At 55.7% G+C, this 15,971-nt stretch overlaps 1 protein-coding gene across 1 annotated transcript; it reads left to right on the top strand.

Moving 5' to 3' along the window:
* Positions 1 to 1,331: 1,331 nt before the first annotated feature.
* On the top strand, positions 1,332 to 14,387 carry AK1 (adenylate kinase 1). The gene is made up of 7 exons (XM_040225232.1): positions 1,332 to 1,576; positions 4,778 to 4,816; positions 6,340 to 6,375; positions 6,560 to 6,723; positions 7,516 to 7,632; positions 13,703 to 13,894; positions 14,149 to 14,387. Exons 2-7 carry the CDS (start codon positions 4,810 to 4,812, stop codon positions 14,215 to 14,217), a joined length of 585 nt encoding a protein of 194 aa, XP_040081166.1. The 5' UTR covers positions 1,332 to 1,576; positions 4,778 to 4,809; the 3' UTR covers positions 14,218 to 14,387.
* The last annotated feature ends 1,584 nt before the right edge of the window (positions 14,388 to 15,971 follow it).

Below are 15,971 nucleotides of genomic sequence, written 5' to 3'. Positions count from 1 at the left end.
CAAACAATTTCTAGGGTAGATTGTCTGACCCATGACTCACCCCTCCCACAGACGGGGAAACTAAAATCCCAATGAGTAAGAGCCTTGTCTGATGTCACAGGTGGCAGTGTTGGGATTAGATCCAAGCCTCCTTGTATCCAGGCTGCTGCTGTTGCTAAAAAGAAGCCACCATCTAAGGTGACCTCACTCTCCTGAGAGTCTTACCCTCTCGCTTAAACACCTTCCGTGGCTCCCTAGTGCCTGCAAGACAAGTTCCAGATTCAACTCACTGTACCATCTGGGGCTGCTGCCTTCAAGGTCGTGATATGGTCTAGCAGTCAAGTGCATGAGGTTTGAAGCTACGTGGTCCTAGGCTCTCTGCTCTGCTACTTCATTGAGCAACTATTGCTGTGTCCCTGTCTCGTGAAAAATGCTGGGTAAATACTTTGCTCTCTACCTGGGAACCCCAGGCAAGCTTTTTTACAGCTGTGACCCTCATTTTCCTTCTTTGTGTTTAAGGATTGCAGATGTGGTCTGAGTCCAGTGCTCTGCCCAGCACCAGGTGCCCAGTGAGCCTCATTAATGGGAGCTGTTCTTTGCATCAGGACTATCAGTCCCCATTTGTGCCCACAGCATTCTTAATGTCCCACATCCTCAAGTTGGCCTCACTGGGAACTGCCTGGCAGCTGCATGGGGGCAGGGCTGTTTTTGTGTTTTAAATAATCTCTACACTACCACTTGCTCAGATGGTAAAGAATCTGCCTGCCAAGCAGGAGACGCAGGTTCGATCCCTGGGTCAGGAAGAGCCCCTGGCGAGGGGAATGGCAGCCCACTCCAGTGTTCTTACCTGGAAAATCCCATGGACAGAGGAGGCTGGTGGCCTACAGTCCCTGGGGTTAGAAAGAGTTGGACACCACTGAGCATGCACATGCGCCCAGCCACTGGTTGGGAGTTGGGTATATGGGTGATCTTTGGAGTTCTGGGGAGTTACAGTCCCAGAGAAGCGCTTGAGGCCCCTTCCAACAGAGGAGGAGGAATTCTTGGTGGCTGTTGGCCCAGAGACTTAGGGGCAGGATCTGAGGAGGGGCTGGGGGCTTGTCTGGACAGCAAAGCCCCCAGAACACATGCCTTGGTCCCCTCCACCCCAGTTCTGGCCTCTCTCTCTGCCATCGATTCGCTGTGGGATTTTGTGCAAGGAGCCTCTCCTCTCTGGGCATCAGCTTCCCCAGCGGTCATAGAAGAAGCCCGGTCCGGTCCCCCTGGAGCGGTGCAAGTACAGTGGAAGTAAGAGAGGAAAGAAACACCCTCGGGAAGCTGTACAGTGCAGTAAGTGTGTGCAGGCACGGCCACCTAGGTGTGCATGGCCTGGCTTCCCATCAGGGCTCCGCTCCAGTCCAGTGCCCCCTCCCTTCCCGGTCCGCTCTCCCTCCCTGCCTGCCTCCCTCCCTCCCTCCCTCCCTGCCATCACGGAGTGCTGGCTCCCAGCATGCTGCGCGCTGCTGACAGCCTTATAAATAGTCGCCTTTGCGGGCGGGCGGCTGGCGAGGACAGGCAGGGCACGCACTGGCCCCTGTGCCCACCCTCACCCTTCCCCCAGGTCAGTGTGTGCCCGTGTGTGTGCTTGTGCACGTGTGTTGGTGGGGGGGGGCACCCCTGCCGGGAGCGGGGAAGCTGCACCTGGGGGGATTGTGTGTGTGTGTGTCGGGGTCTCCTCAGGCTTCGTGTGGTTGTGTTCGGATCCCGGCTTGTGATCTGTAAGTATCTGCCTGGCGGTATTCCCCAGGTTCTGCACTGGGTGTCTGTGCCACACTGTGTGTGTCCTGTGGATGGGTGTGTGTGTGTGTGTGTGTTGCTGTCCCTCCTGGCCTCCGTGACAGTCACCCCTTTGTCCCGCTGGCACTCCTGGGGCTCCAGGTCCCTGCCCTTGGCCCGTCTCAGCTGGGGGCCTGGGAGGAGAGCTGTGGCTGGGCTCCCTGCCCCAGGACCTGGGAAGGGTCAGCCTAGGTGTCGGGAAGACCTATCCTGGCATGTCATTTTGAGTGCTGGGGGGACGGGAAGCCCCCTGGATGTTTGGCCCCCTGCCCCAGCCTCCTGAAAGGGCAGAGGCTCAGAGGGAGCCCTGAGCCAGCCCGTGGGGCCTTTCCTGAGTGCCATTCAGCTACCTACCTGGGACCCTCCAGCAGCAGCTGGACTGGGCTTGGGGGCTCGTACCCAGAGAGGGGACCCCAGTTGCCCAAGGTCACACAGCTGAGTGATAAGAGTTGGGACTTGAACCCTAACCAGTTGCCAACCACTGAGAAGGCTGCTTCAGGTCAGGAGCTGGGAGGCCTGGCTCTTGCCCTGGTCTTGCCTTGTGATTGAGGTGAAGTCGCGGTCCCTTTGGGCCTCGGCCTTCCGGGCCCCTCAGCAGGCCACCCAGTCATGTGAGGAGTTGCCGTGGTCCTGACCTGGGGCCCTTATAAGGCCTGGGTGCTGAGGCCGTAACCCAACTCTGCCCTGGACCCTTGGCCTCTGTGAGGACTCCTCACAACACAAGTTATTTTGGACCAAGAAGCGGCAGGTGCCAGCAGGGCAGAGGGGCTTAGGTTACCAGGAGGGGGCGGGGCGGGGTGGGGTCGGGGTCCAGGCCACTCCTCAGGGCGTCACCGCAGGCTGTCCCTGGCCAGGGGGACCCTCTCCCTCCCCACCAGCAGGGATGGGCCACTGGCAGCTCTTAGCGTTCCTTCAGCACACTCAGCAGGAAAGAGGCGATAGCTCACACCCCACGGGAGGCAGGATGGTCAGCAAGCTGCTGAAGGACCTAGCAGATGCCAGGCCCAGGGCAGCAGCGAACGCCGCCCCCAGTGTGACCCCAGCCAGGCCCTGGAGCAGGTCTCTCCTCCTCCCCAAGCCTCACTCCCCTCCCAAGATGGCTGTGAGGATGGAGTGAGGCCCCAGCCCTATGCTCAGCCAGGGCCCGGCCCGGAGGGGTGGGACACAGGCCTGCAGTACAGCAGAGAGGCTCAGTACAGTGTGGTGTGTGCAATGCTGGAGGCCGGTCACCTGCCAGCGTGGGAGTGGAGGGCAGAGTCCAGGAAGGCTTCCTGAAGGAGGTGGGACCTGAACTGAGTCCTCAACAATAGCTCCTTGGGGAAGGGCATTCAGGTGTTGGGTGCAACATTAGCTGGGACCTGCAGGTGGGACACGATTGTGGTGAGTGAGGGAGCTTCAGGCAGTTCGAGCAGCGGCCCCCAGGGGAGGGTTCCCAAGGGGCCAGATTGCTGGGCTCGGTCAGCTACGTTATGGTTTATTTGGGGGATGGAGGGGGCCTCAGGTGGAAGTGTTTCAAGCAGGCAAGGATGTGGTTTGATGCTTGTCAGAGAAAATCCTGCAGGTTGCCTGGTGGGGTGTGGAGGTGGGGAGGCCCATGGGAGGCCAGGAAGTGGCCAGTTTCCCTGCTTGGAACAAGGAAGTGGCGGTGAGGATACAGACTGGAGGGAAGTTCTGGAGCGAGAGGGCTGGGACGTGCTTGTGTGGGGTGGAGGTGGGTGGGGAGAAGGGCGTTCATGCTGACCGGAGCCTCTGGCTGGGCGATAGAGCATGTGGCTTGGATGATGTAAGGGCTGTTTAGAGGCTGGGGCTCTCTGGGGTCTTTGGGCCTGTCCAGGGGCTGTGTTTGTGGGAGGCTGGGGAGAGAGGCCTGGGCTGGCTGGGCAGAGGTGAGGGTCCAGGGCACCTGAGGCCAACAGTGAGAGGGCAGAGTAGGGGCACTGGGCAGGGGTCCCAGGCAGAAGGAATGCTGGCCCAGGCTTCAGGGTCAAACGTTAAGGCAAAAAGGTCTGTGGTGGTTGCTGGGAGCCTTGGGGAGGGCTGGGGGCGAGGAGTGAAGAAGTGGGAGCCAAAGATGTGTCGTGGCAACTCCAGAGAGACTGATGGGAAGGGGAGAGGGAGGGAGACCTCTGAGCTGTGGATGCAGAGGGGTGGGGTCCCAAGAGGCACTGGGCTTGATTGACAAGCTGAGGGGAAAGTGGGGTGCAAGGTCCTCAGGCAGAGAGGGAGCAGGGGCCATGTCGGGGTGGAAGTTGGGCCTTCCACCCAACTCTGCTGCAGTACAGCAGAGAGACCCAGTACAGCGTGGTATGTGCGATGCTGGAGGCTGGTCACCTGCCAGTGTGGGAGTGGAGGGCAGAGTCCAGGAAGGCTTCCTGAAGGAGGTGGGACCTGAACTGAGTGCTCAACAATAGCTCCTTGGGGAAGGGCATTCAGGTGTTGGGTGCAACATTACAGGGGCGGGAGCCGGGGGACCCGCTCAGTTGAGAATCGTGCAGGCTGTGGACCAAGTACAGACTCACAGCTCTCTGCCCTCGGGCCTCTGTGTCCCTTTGAGCATCCTGGTCCAAACCCCTCCTAGATGAGGACACCTTCCTGCCTCCCGGGCTTTCCTCCTGCTCTGGGGAGCGTTGTCAAGGTGTCAGGCAGACGCAAGCCCCAGGGCCTGTTTTCCGGGACTTGGGAGGGAAACAGTTCAGCCCTTGCAGGAGCCGCTGCTTATGCCTCTGGCTGTCGCCCTCGCTGTTGGGTGGGCAGGAGGGGCTGCTGCCTGCCCTGCGTGAGCCAGGTGAGGCAGTGGAGGCACCTCAACGAAAGGTGACTTTGCTAAGATCTCCCAGCCTCCTGGGCCTCCCTTGCCCTCAGCGGCCCCTCCATCCTCAGAAGACCAGGCCAGGGCTTGGCCCTCACCTTGGGGGGCTGGCTGGGGTCAGAGGCTGGGTGTCTGAGAAATCCCCCTCACTTGTCTGCCTGTGCCCTTGTCTTACAGAGCGCTGACTCGGCTGCCCAGATCACAGCAGGATGGAAGGTATGGAAACGCCTCTCCTTGCCTGCTCACAGCCTGGGCCTCAGTGTGACCATCTGTTAAAAGGGTGTGCTTTTGGGAGACATGTGGGGACGGTTTGGAGGTAGCTCTGGAGCTGCCAGAGGGACCTGTCTGGGGGCCTCCAGCATCTTTCTCGGGCCTCTCGGGCCTCTCGCACGATGTACCAGCTCCAAGATTAATTTTAGAAGGAATGAGGCTTCCTTGAGGCTTCTCAGGGCCCCATAGCTCACCTCCTACACTGGTATTTATAGAGCTGAATCTCTGGCTCTTTCTGGAGGGGGGCGCAGCGCTGGTAAGGGAAGGCCTGCCCTGCGGAGAGGCCCCAGGCGTGCAAATGCCAAGGCAAACAAGGACACGCTCCTGCCCCTCTCCCGGAGCAGTGGGGTTGAGTCTTCAGGGTGTCTTGGGCCCTCCTGGCTCCTGCGGGCTGGGTCCTGCAGGGAGACGTGGGCAGAGCGCCCGGCTGGCCCGCCTCTTGGCGACACCACCCATCCCATCCCTGGCGCTGGGTCCTGGCCCAAGGCGGCTCTTAAAGGAGCCCAGTGGGCCCGGCTGCTGCTGCCGCCTGAGGCTAATAGTCATCCTTCCACCCCCAGGTCTCTGAACATAGGTGTCGCTGGGCTGTGTGGGCGCCCCCACCCCACTCCCAGGCTTGTACCCTTTCACATGGCCGCAGACGATGAAAGCCCACGGAAGTCATTCTAGCAGCTCCTCAAGACCCCCAGGAGCTTGCCAAGCTCACCTCCCCATTGGCACACAGCGAGCTCCTGCTTCCCTGAGAGGCAGGGAAACCCGGGCAGCTTGGAAAGAGGCCCCAGCCCCAGTCCCCGCAGGCGCCTGCCTCCAGGCCTCAGTCCCTTCTGTATGGTGGGGCTGCGGTCCAGCAGAGTTCTGAGGTGGAGGTTGAAACGCAAGCTCCCTCCTGCCCTCTCTTAGCAAGGGTTCCATGTGCCCACCACAGCCCTCTTCCCCAGCAACTGTCTCCAGGGCAACGCATGTTGTGGTTGCCAACTCCACACTGGTACCGCCTAGGGGAGGCAGGCGATGGGCAGGCCCAGAGCCTGAGTGGGGAAGGCTGGGGGACACAGCAGACCAGGACCATGGGGGCCTGCTGCTCGGTGACAGACCCCCGCATCATGGAAGACTCTAGAGCCAGAGGTGACCTGGCGCCTTGGTCCAGCCGCCCACAGGGAGGGGCCGTGAGGGTGGGCGTCCAAGGCCCTGAGCATCACCCTCACGGCCTGTGCAGAGCCCGTGACTTCCAGGCCTTGGTCCCTGCGGGTCTCTCCACCTGGATCAGCCTCACCCCCCTGGCCTGTCTTGGTCTCTGCATTTCCCTCGGCCTGTATCCTTCGCTCCAGGCTGACTCATTTGCCTCTCTGACGCGAACATGAGCAGTGTCCGTCCCTCTGCCTGGGGCTCAGCACAGGCCTGGGACCTCAGAGGTGCCTCTGGCTCCTTGTCCAGTGACTCACTGAGCTCCGCTCCCCTCTTCTCTCCCACAGAGAAGCTGAAGAAAACCAAGATCATCTTTGTGGTGGGTGAGTCCAAGGCAGGCGGGTGAGGCAGGAAGAAGGGCGCAGCTTCAAAGGCCTCCCGGTGGGAGCCTGGGCCTGGGGGGCACCCTGGGCTCTGCCCCCCTCCTTGCTGGGTGGCCCGGGCAAACACCCCCGTCCCTGCAGGGGTCCTGTTTCTCGGGGCTTCTGAATGGGTGGGCGCTTGCAGGCGGGCCCGGCTCGGGGAAGGGCACCCAGTGTGAGAAGATTGTGCAGAAGTACGGCTACACCCATCTCTCCACCGGAGACCTCCTGCGGGCTGAGGTCAGCTCGGGCTCGGCTAGGGGCAAGATGCTGTCAGAAATCATGGAGAAGGGGCAGCTGGTGCCACTGGTGAGTGGGCCCTGGCGGGGTGAGGGTTGGGGAGCAGTGGTGGCCCTGCGTGGACACCAGCCAGCAAAGCCCATGGCACACCAGCAGGGATGGCCATGACCTTCCCTGGCTCTGAACCCCCCTGAGAGTCCTCATTGCTGTTGGCAGAAAATTCCTTCCAGAAGCTCCCAAGAGCCTCCAGGACCTGCCTGCCGACCCCCTCAGCGCCCCTCCCCACACCCCCCCGTCTTCACCCCCAGCCCCAACTCTCCACCCTCCCTGCACCCTGGCCTTTCTATCCCCTCACATTCATCACACTCCTTCCTGCCTGGAATGTTCCTTCTTCCTCAGCTTTCAGACCTTGCTGACTCCCTCAGATTTGGGCCAAGACCCGCCCCCCACTTTAGACTCCAGTCGCCCCCACTGCTCTGCCAGTATATAGCCCATGTCATTCTTGGAAACTATAAACGAACTGTGTGATGGTCTGTCCCCTTAGCAGACTGTGAGTGTGCTGAGGACAGGGAAGGTCTGCTTTGTTCAGACCTGTGTCCTCAGGGCTCAGACAGGAGGCTGGAAGGAGGGACCCGGTCATATTATTGAGTGAATGAAGAAATGAATGGATGAATAAATGAATGGCCCGATCAATCAATTACATCTTCGCAGTTCAGAGAAGGCTTCCTGGAGAAGGTGGCTTGTTTGGGGAATCTGTTAGGGCAGAGAGCGTTTCTGACTGTGGGGCAGCATGTGCAGGGGCTCGAATGGGGCCTGGAGAAGAGGGGCTCATGACCCTCCCTTCTTTTGCTGCGCCCCCAGGAGACAGTGCTGGACATGCTCCGAGATGCCATGGTAGCCAAGGTAGATACTTCCAAAGGCTTCCTGATCGACGGCTACCCCCGGGAAGTGCAGCAGGGGGAGGAGTTTGAGCGGAGGGTAAGTGCAACCCGGGGGAGCTGTGACACCAAGCGGACAGGCAGGAGCTGCCGTGATGGGCAGTTCTGAGACGACAGAGAGATAGACTGACCGTCGGATGGTGCCAGGGTGGGCAAGGAGGAAGCCCAGGATGACTCTCTGGAGGCCTTTCTGAAGTCTAGAGGAAATGAGGAGGCAGCAGGCTGAGGAGTTCACAAACCTGGCCACGGGTTCCCGTTCAGCTGTTTGAGGACTTGGGCCAATCATGCTGCCTCTCTGAACCTCCGTGTCTCCAACTGCAAAATGGGGACAGATGTTATCCTTGAAAGGTAGCATGAGGGTTAGAGAGAATGCACCCTTCAAAAGTGGGGCTTGGCACCCTGTGAACACACAGTCAGAGGGGTAGGAAGCAGCATGGAAGGTCAGGGGATGTGGGGAGAACAGAATCTGTGGGGCAGGGCAACTCGGAGTACCGTGGGGAGGGAGGTTCAGGCCTGGCTGAGGTCTTGAATGCCATGGCGGGAGTCTAGTCCCCTTCTAGGCACCACAGGAAGTCTGGCTGGACAGAGACAGCCTCGAGGAGGAGGGCTCTGGGCTGCCTGGCACAAGTGCCCTCCAGGAGTATCTTCTCCAGGGTGGGAACACCTCACCCAAACACACACATGTACAGGCAGGTGACCACAGGTACAGACAAGCACAGGTTCATGTACACGCATGTACCGACAGACACATGTGCACAAGGCCAGAGGCATACATACACACGTACACATACACAGAGATGTACTCAGGTATACACAGAGATTGTACACATGTACACACACACAGATGTACACACACACACAAGTGTGCACACATAGACACACCTCTGATATATGCCAGTATCTCTGACGTCACAGGCCATATGGGGAAACAGGAAACTGCGAGTTCCTAGGAGGAGGGAGAGGTCAGCAAGGAAGGATGGGGACTCAGGGGCAATTCTCAGCAGCAGGGCCATATATGGGGAGGACCTGACATCTTAGGGGGCTGGGGTAGGACAGACTTCCATCTCCACTGCCCATGTCTGTGAGACTGAGCCATCTTTGGGCTTCCACAGCTTTGAGCCTCACCCAGTAGGAATATACCATATTTCTTTTTTTTTTTTTAAGTAATTTTATCTTTATTATTTATTTATTTTAATTTATTTTATTTGGCTGCATCGAGTCTTAGTTGCAGCATGTGGGATCCAGTTCCCTGACCAGGGATTGAACCCAGGCTCCCTGCATTGGGAGCGGCGAGTTTTAGCCACTGGACCACCAGGGAAGTCCCACCATATTTCTTTAAAAAAATTTTTTTGGCTGCTCTAGGTCTTAGTTGGAGAAGGCAGTGGCACCCCACTCCAGTACTCTTGCCTGGAAAATCCCATGGATGGAGGAACCTGGTAGGTTGCAGTCCATGGGGTCGCGAAGAGTCGGACATGACTGAGCATCTTCACTTTGACTTTTCACTTTCATGCATTGGAGAAGGAAATGGCAACCCACTCCAGTATTCTTGCCTAGAGAATCCCAGGGATGGGGGAGCCTGGTGGGCTGCCGTCTATGGGCTTGCACAGAGTCGGAGACGACTGAAGCAACTTAGCAGCAGCAGCAGATCTTAGTTGCAACACACAGGATCTTTCAGTTCAGTTCAGTCGCTCAGTCGTGTCCGACTCTTTGCAACCCCATGAATCACAGCATGCCAGGCCTCCCTGTCCATCACCAACTCACGGAGTTCACTCAGACTCAAGTCCATCGTGTCGGTGATGCCATCCAGCCATCTCATCCTGGGTCGTCCCCTTCTCCTCCTGCCCCCAATCCCTCTCAGCATCAGAATCTTTTCCAATGAGTCAACTCTTCACGTGAGGTGGCCAAAGTACCGGAGTTTCAGCTTTAGCATCATTCCTTCCAAAGAAATCCCAGGGCTGATCTCCTTCAGAATGGATTGGTTGGATCTCCTTGCAGTCCAAGGGACTCTCAAGAGTCTTCTCCAACACCACAATTCAAAAGCATCAATTCTTTGGGGCTCAGCCTTCTTCACAGTCCAACTCTCACATCCATACATGACCACAGGAAAAACCATAGCCTTGACTAGACGGACCTTAGTCAGCAAAGTAATGTCTCTGCTTTTGAATATACTATCTAGGTTGGTCATAACTTTTCTTCCAAGGAGTAAGCGTCCTTTAATTTCATGGCTGCGATCACCATCTGCAGTGATTTTGGAGCCCCCCAAAATAAAGTCTGACACTGTTTCCACTGTTTCCCCATCTATTTTCCATGAAGTGATGGGACCGGATGCCATGATCTTCGTTTTCTGAATGTTGAGCTTTAAGCCAGCTTTTTCACTCTCCACTTTCACTTTCATCAGGAGGCTTTTTAGTTCCTCTTCACTTTCTGCCATAAGGGTGGTGTCATCTGCATATCTGAGGTTATTGATATTTCTCCCGGCAATCTTGATTCCAGCTTGTGTTTCTTCCAGCCCAGCATTTCTCATGATGTACTCTGCATAGAAGTTAAATAAGCAAGGTACAGCCTTGACGTACTCCTTTTCCTATTTGAAACCAATCTGTTGTTCCATGTCCAGTTCTAATTGTTGCTTCCTGACCTGCATGTAGATTTCTCAAGAGGCAGGTCAGGTGGTCTGGTATTCCCATCTCTTGAAGAATTTCCACAGTTTATTGTGATCCACACAGTCAAAGGCTTTGGCATAGTCTATAACGCAGAAGAAGATGTTTTTCTGGAACTCTCTTGTTTTTTCCATGATCCAGCAGATGTTGGCAATTTGATCTCTGGTTCCTCTGCCTTTTCTAAAACCAGCTTGAACATCAGGAAGTTCACAGTTCACGTATTGCTGACGCCTGGCTTGGAGAATTTTGAGCATTACTTTACTAGCATGTGAGATGAGTGCAATTGTGTGGTAGTTTGAGCATTCTTTGGCATTGCCTTTCTTTGAGATTGGAATGAAAACTGACCTTTTCCAGTCCTGTGGCCACTGCTGAGTTTTCCAAATTTGCTGGCATATTGAGTGCAGCACTTTCACAGCATCATCTTTCAGGATTTGAAATATCTCCACTGGAATTCCATCACCTCCACTAGCTTTGTTCGTAGTGATGCTTTCCAAGGCCCACTTGACTTCACATTCCAGGATGTCTGGCTCTAGATGAGTGATCACACCATCGTGATTATCTGGGTCGTGAAAATCTTTTTTGTACAGTTCTTCTGTGTATTCTTGCCACCTCTTCTTAATATCTTCTGCTTCTGTTGGGTCCCTACCACTTCTGTCCTTTACTGAGCCCATCTTTGCATGAGATGTTCCCTTGGTATCTCTAATTTTCTTGAAGAGATCTCTAGTCTTTCCCATTCTGTTGTTTTCCTCTATTTCTTTGCATTGATCGCTGAAGAAGGCTTTCTTATCTCTTCTTGCTATTCTTTGGAACTCTGCATTCAGATGCTTATATCTTTCCTTTTCTCCTTTGCTTTTTGCTTCTCTTCTTTTCACAGCTATTTGTAAGGCCTCCCCAGACAGCCATTTTGCTTTTTTGCATTTCTTTTCCATGGGGATGGTCTTGATCCCTGTCTCCTGTACAATGTCATGAACCTCATTCCATAGTTCATCAGGCACTCTATCTATCAGATCTAGGCCCTTAAATCTATTTCTTACTTCCACTGTATAATCATAAGGGATTTGATTTAGGTCATATCTGAATGGTCTAGTGGTTTTCCCTACTTTCTTCAATTTAAGTCTGAATTTGGTAATAAGGAGTTCATGATCTGAGCCACAGTCAGCTCCCGGTCTTGTTTTTGTTGACTGTAGAGAGCTTCTCCATCTTTGGCTGCAAAGAATGTAATCAATCTGATTTTGGTGTTGACCATCTGGTGATGTCCATGTGTAGAGTCTTCCCTTGTGTTGTTGGAAGAGGGTGTTTGCTATGACCAGTGACTCTATTAGTCTTTGCCCTGCTTCATTCCACATTCCAAGGCCAAATTTGCCTGTTACTCCAGGTGTTTCTTGACTTGCTACTTTTGCATTCCAGTCCCCTATGATGAAAAGGACATCTTTTTTGGGTGTTAGTTCTAAAAGATCTTGCAGGTCTTCATAGAACCTTTCAACTTCAGCTTCTTCAGCATTACTGGCTGGGGCATAGACTTGGATTACTGTGATATTGAATGGTTTGCCTTGGAAACGAACAGAGATCATTCTGTCGTTTTTGAGATTGCATCCAAGTACTGCATTTCGGACTCTTTTGTTGACCATGATGGCTACTCCATTTCTTCTGAGGAATTCCTGCCTGCAGTAGTAGATATGATGGTCATCTGAGTTAAATTCACCCATTCCAGTCCATTTTAGTTTGCTGATTCCTAGAATGTCGACGTTCATTTAGGTCTTAGTTGCAACACACGGGATCTTTAATTGCAGCATTTGGGCTTTTATTTGCAGCTTATGGGTTCTAGTTCCCTGATCAGGGATCAAACCTGAGCCCCCTTCATCAGGAGTAAGGAGTCTTAGCCATTGGACCACCAGGAGAGTCCCAACACTGTATTTCTCGACCTCTAAGAGGCTGCAGGACCTCAAGAAAGTGTCTATCCTGGCCTGGGACTCAGTTTCCCTATCTGTGAGATGGAGACTGGCTGGGCTTCCTTCGAGCTAGGAGGTCATGTGTCCTGAAGTCCAATGCCAGGCACCCCTGAGCATGTCCCGATGTACCAGCTTTGTGACGTCACTTCAGGCCGTGAAAATCACGTCTAGAAAATGTGGTCAATGAAAGACCCCATCCTTCCTGGGGCTGTTTTGGGTGATATCGTGGGTGCTGGACTTGGCCCAGGGCCCGGCTCCACCGTGTCGGCCAGCCTCTGAACACCTGGTCTGCTTGGCTCTGGCCACCAGGGGGCGCCTGGGCTTCACTGAAGGAGGACTGGTCGACCTGGTCCTTCCAAACCTTCTCCGCAGATGAAATGTTTGTTCCAATGACAGTGACATTGTTGAAAACCCCCAGAGCTCAGCAGCCCCTCACCCCTTCACTCAGCCCTCGTTCCTTTGTCAGGTTCCCGTCAGCCCTGCAGGTATAAGATGCATCTACCAGCCCTCAGGGGCTCCAGGCCTGCCTGGGAGAGGGATGTTAAGTAAATAACCAGAGGCCCTCTTGAGGCAAGGCTTCCCAGGTGGCTCCATGGCTCTGCCCTACCAATGTAGGAGCTGCAAGAGAGAGGGTTCAATCCCTGGGTTGGGAAGATCCCTTGAAGGAGGCAATGGCAACCCAACCCACTCCAGTATTCTTGCTAGGATTATCCCATGGACAGAGGAGCCTGGTAGGCTACGGTCCATGTGGTTGCACAGTCTGAAGCAACTGAGCACACACACACACACACACTCCTGAGACAAGCTCAAGGCAGAAGTAACTGATTGCAAGAAAGTGAAAGAGCGTGTTAGTCGCTCAGTCTTGTCTGACTCTTTGAGACCCCATGGACTATATAGCCTGGATTCTCCAGGCAAGAATACTGGAGTGGGTTGCCATTTCCTTCTCCAGGGGATCTTCCCTACCCAGGGATCGAACCCAAGTCTCCTGCATTGCAGGCAGATTCTTTACTGTCTGAGCCACCAGGGAGAGCATCCCAGAGAGCTAGGGCTGTGGTTGGGGCAGGGGAGGAGGCATCTGAGAAGACTGCCCTAGAGGAACGAGATTTTAGCTCAGATCAGAAGGTGAGCCCTTGGTGTTGAGGGAAAGGGTTTCTGACTGAGGTTCCCAGAATGAGCAGAGGCCTGGCAAGAAGGGGATGAGAGCCCAACCACAGCCGGTCATGTGGCCGAAGCCAGGAGAGCAAAGTCTTGAGGAGCACGAGATGAGGAGGGCAGGTCAAGTGAGGAGTTAGGACTTTCTCCCGAGGGCACTGGGGAGCTGTGGAAGAGGCGTGAGCAGGGGAGGGGCAGGGCAGATGGGTTTGAGCAAGCTTCCTCAGGCTGCCTTGGGGAAGGGCTGGAAGGTATGGATGGGTTTCAGGTGGGCCTCAGAAGTGGAAAGTGGAGGAGAAGGTGGCCCCAGGGGGCAGGAATGGACCCTCTGTAAACAGCACCCTGCCCACAGATCGGACAGCCCACGCTACTGCTGTATGTGGACGCTGGCCCTGAGACCATGACCAAGCGGCTGCTGAAGCGCGGAGAGACCAGCGGACGTGTGGACGACAACGAAGAGACCATCAAGAAGCGTCTGGAAACCTACTACAAGGCCACAGAGCCCGTCATCGCCTTCTACGAGAAACGCGGCATTGTTCGCAAGGTGCGGGCTCAAGAGAAAACCTGGGTCTTTGACTGGCGTGGCCTCCAATTGCTGTCACCTTGGGACAGCCCTCCTGATTGGGCCTTGGTTTCCCTCACTGGTTGGACAAGAGGCTGCTGCCCACTGTGGCTGAGCTTGGGGAGCCTGGCTTGGCCTCTGTGGGGGGTTGTCAGCGCCCTGCCTTGGTGGGGTCCACCCAACCCCCTCATCAAGCCTCGTAGGCATCCTGCCCTCAATGGCCCGTCTCCCTACAGGTCAACGCCGAAGGCTCTGTGGACAATGTCTTCTCCCAGGTCTGCACCCACCTGGACGCCCTCAAGTAGCCAAGCTGGAGCCCCCTCCCCAGCGAGAGCCCCGCCCCAGCCTCGTCCTGACTCGAGGCCTTCCTGGCCTGAGCTCAGCGCCTCCACCCTGCCCGGCTGAGCACAGGCAGAGGAAGCCACTTTATCCTGTTTTCATGGACAGCCGAGCACTAAAGGAGTTTCCAAGGACATTCAGTTTTATTCTTTTTTCTTTGCTTCCATCAGGGTTGATTCACAGGGCGTGGACACCCCAGCCTTGAGCCCCCAGCCCCTCCCACTCCGGTTCCTCGTCAGGGGCCCCTCTAAACCCACTTCAGCTGGCGCCCCTCTCCTTGCTCCAGTGGAAAATCCCCCTCACACAGGGGTATGCTGGGCCCAGGCTGTGCCAGGCCGGGGGACGCTGGGTGATGGAGGTGAGGTCCTGGTTCTCAGGGGCTCATGGTCAGGCAGAGCTGTGCCCTGGCCTGGCTTCCCCTCTATCCTTGCTGCGTGACCTTGGCCCTGAGCCCCTTAGCTCTCTGAGCGTGTTTTCTGTCCCAAACCATTGCTGGGGACAGGGCTGGAGCAGGCAGCATGGTCATGGGCTGGGGGTGGGGGTAGGGGCCCCCCGGGCAGAGAGGACAGCACACATTAGCTGGCTGGGTGGGCAGTGAACTGCCCTCCTTGGTGCAAGACGCTCTGAGGGTCTGGACAGGGCACTGGGAATGAAGGGGGGTCATGGTCAAGGGTGCCTCCCTGGAGGTGAGACCTGCAGGGTGTCCCACCATGCAGCCCTGGCCAGGTCACAACCTGCCCTCCCTGAGCCCATTTCCAAGTCTGAATTAGGCTCAGTGCTCCTCCCTCTGCTCCCCACCAAGGTTAGGATGAGAACACACTGAGCCAGGGGTATGAGTAGTCAGTACCACGGCCTGTGGAATCACAGACCAGAGCAGCCTTGGCAGGATGCTTTGGGAATGCCTCGGAATACCCCAGAGTCCCCCGGAGAACTATCTTCCCTCTTCTGTTCTCTTTCATGCCTTGACCTCATCACGGAGGGCGTCTCCCTTGGTGCTCACGTGCCCCTAACACCTGTCCCAAGCCCAGCTGGCTCCCTTTAAAGCCAAGAGAGCCTCCAGCAGGGCACCCTCAGCTGGGACGGAATCCTGGGTGGGGTGAAGGCGACCCGTGTGTTTGTTCCCTTCTATTTATGGCACATGAGGCTGGTTTTCCATTTACAGTCATTATTTAAACTTTCCTTTAAAATAAACATATTTAACTTATAAAAAGTGAGTCTGTTGAAAGAAGAACATGAAATTGGTAGATAATAGTATAGGGGAGATAGGTTCTAGAAGGCCCGCACCATGAGGCCCTGTGTGGGGTACAGATTGGTCTTCTGCGGCTGGTTAGTCTGTGAGCCACACCAACTGGGGCACGCAAGGGAGTCCCTACTCGTTCTGTGACCTCTCACCTCGGGGTCTCCTTGTTGCATCTGTCAAAAGGAAAGTGAAAGTGTAGTCATTCAGTCAGGTCCGACTCTCTGAGACACCATGGACTGTAGCCTGCCAGACTTCTCTGTCCATGGAATTCTCCAGGCAAGAGTACTGGAGTGGGTTGCCATTCCCTTCTCCAGGGGATCTTCCTGACCCAGGGATCGAACCCAGGTCTCCCTCATTGCAGGCAGATTCTTTGCTGTCTGAGCATCTATCAAACTGGGCCAAAACACACACAGGCGTGCATGCACCTCCTCTGTCGAGGTTGTTATGATCAGTGTGAGGGTAAGTGGAAAAACACGCCCC

This window comes from Oryx dammah, unplaced genomic scaffold (assembly GCF_014754425.2).
Source record: "Oryx dammah isolate SB20612 unplaced genomic scaffold, SCBI_Odam_1.1 HiC_scaffold_25, whole genome shotgun sequence".
Taxonomy (NCBI): Eukaryota; Metazoa; Chordata; class Mammalia; order Artiodactyla; family Bovidae; genus Oryx; species Oryx dammah.
The sequence above is the reverse complement of the archived record's forward strand: the minus strand, read 5'-3'. Positions and strand labels throughout refer to the sequence as shown.

Coding starts and splice junctions, on each gene's coding strand:
- AK1 (XM_040225232.1), top strand. Junction 7,633..13,702: donor GGGAGGAGTTTGAGCGGAGG/GTAAGTGCAACC, acceptor CCCTGCCCACAG/ATCGGACAGCCCACGCTACT. Junction 13,895..14,148: donor AACGCGGCATTGTTCGCAAG/GTGCGGGCTCAA, acceptor GTCTCCCTACAG/GTCAACGCCGAAGGCTCTGT.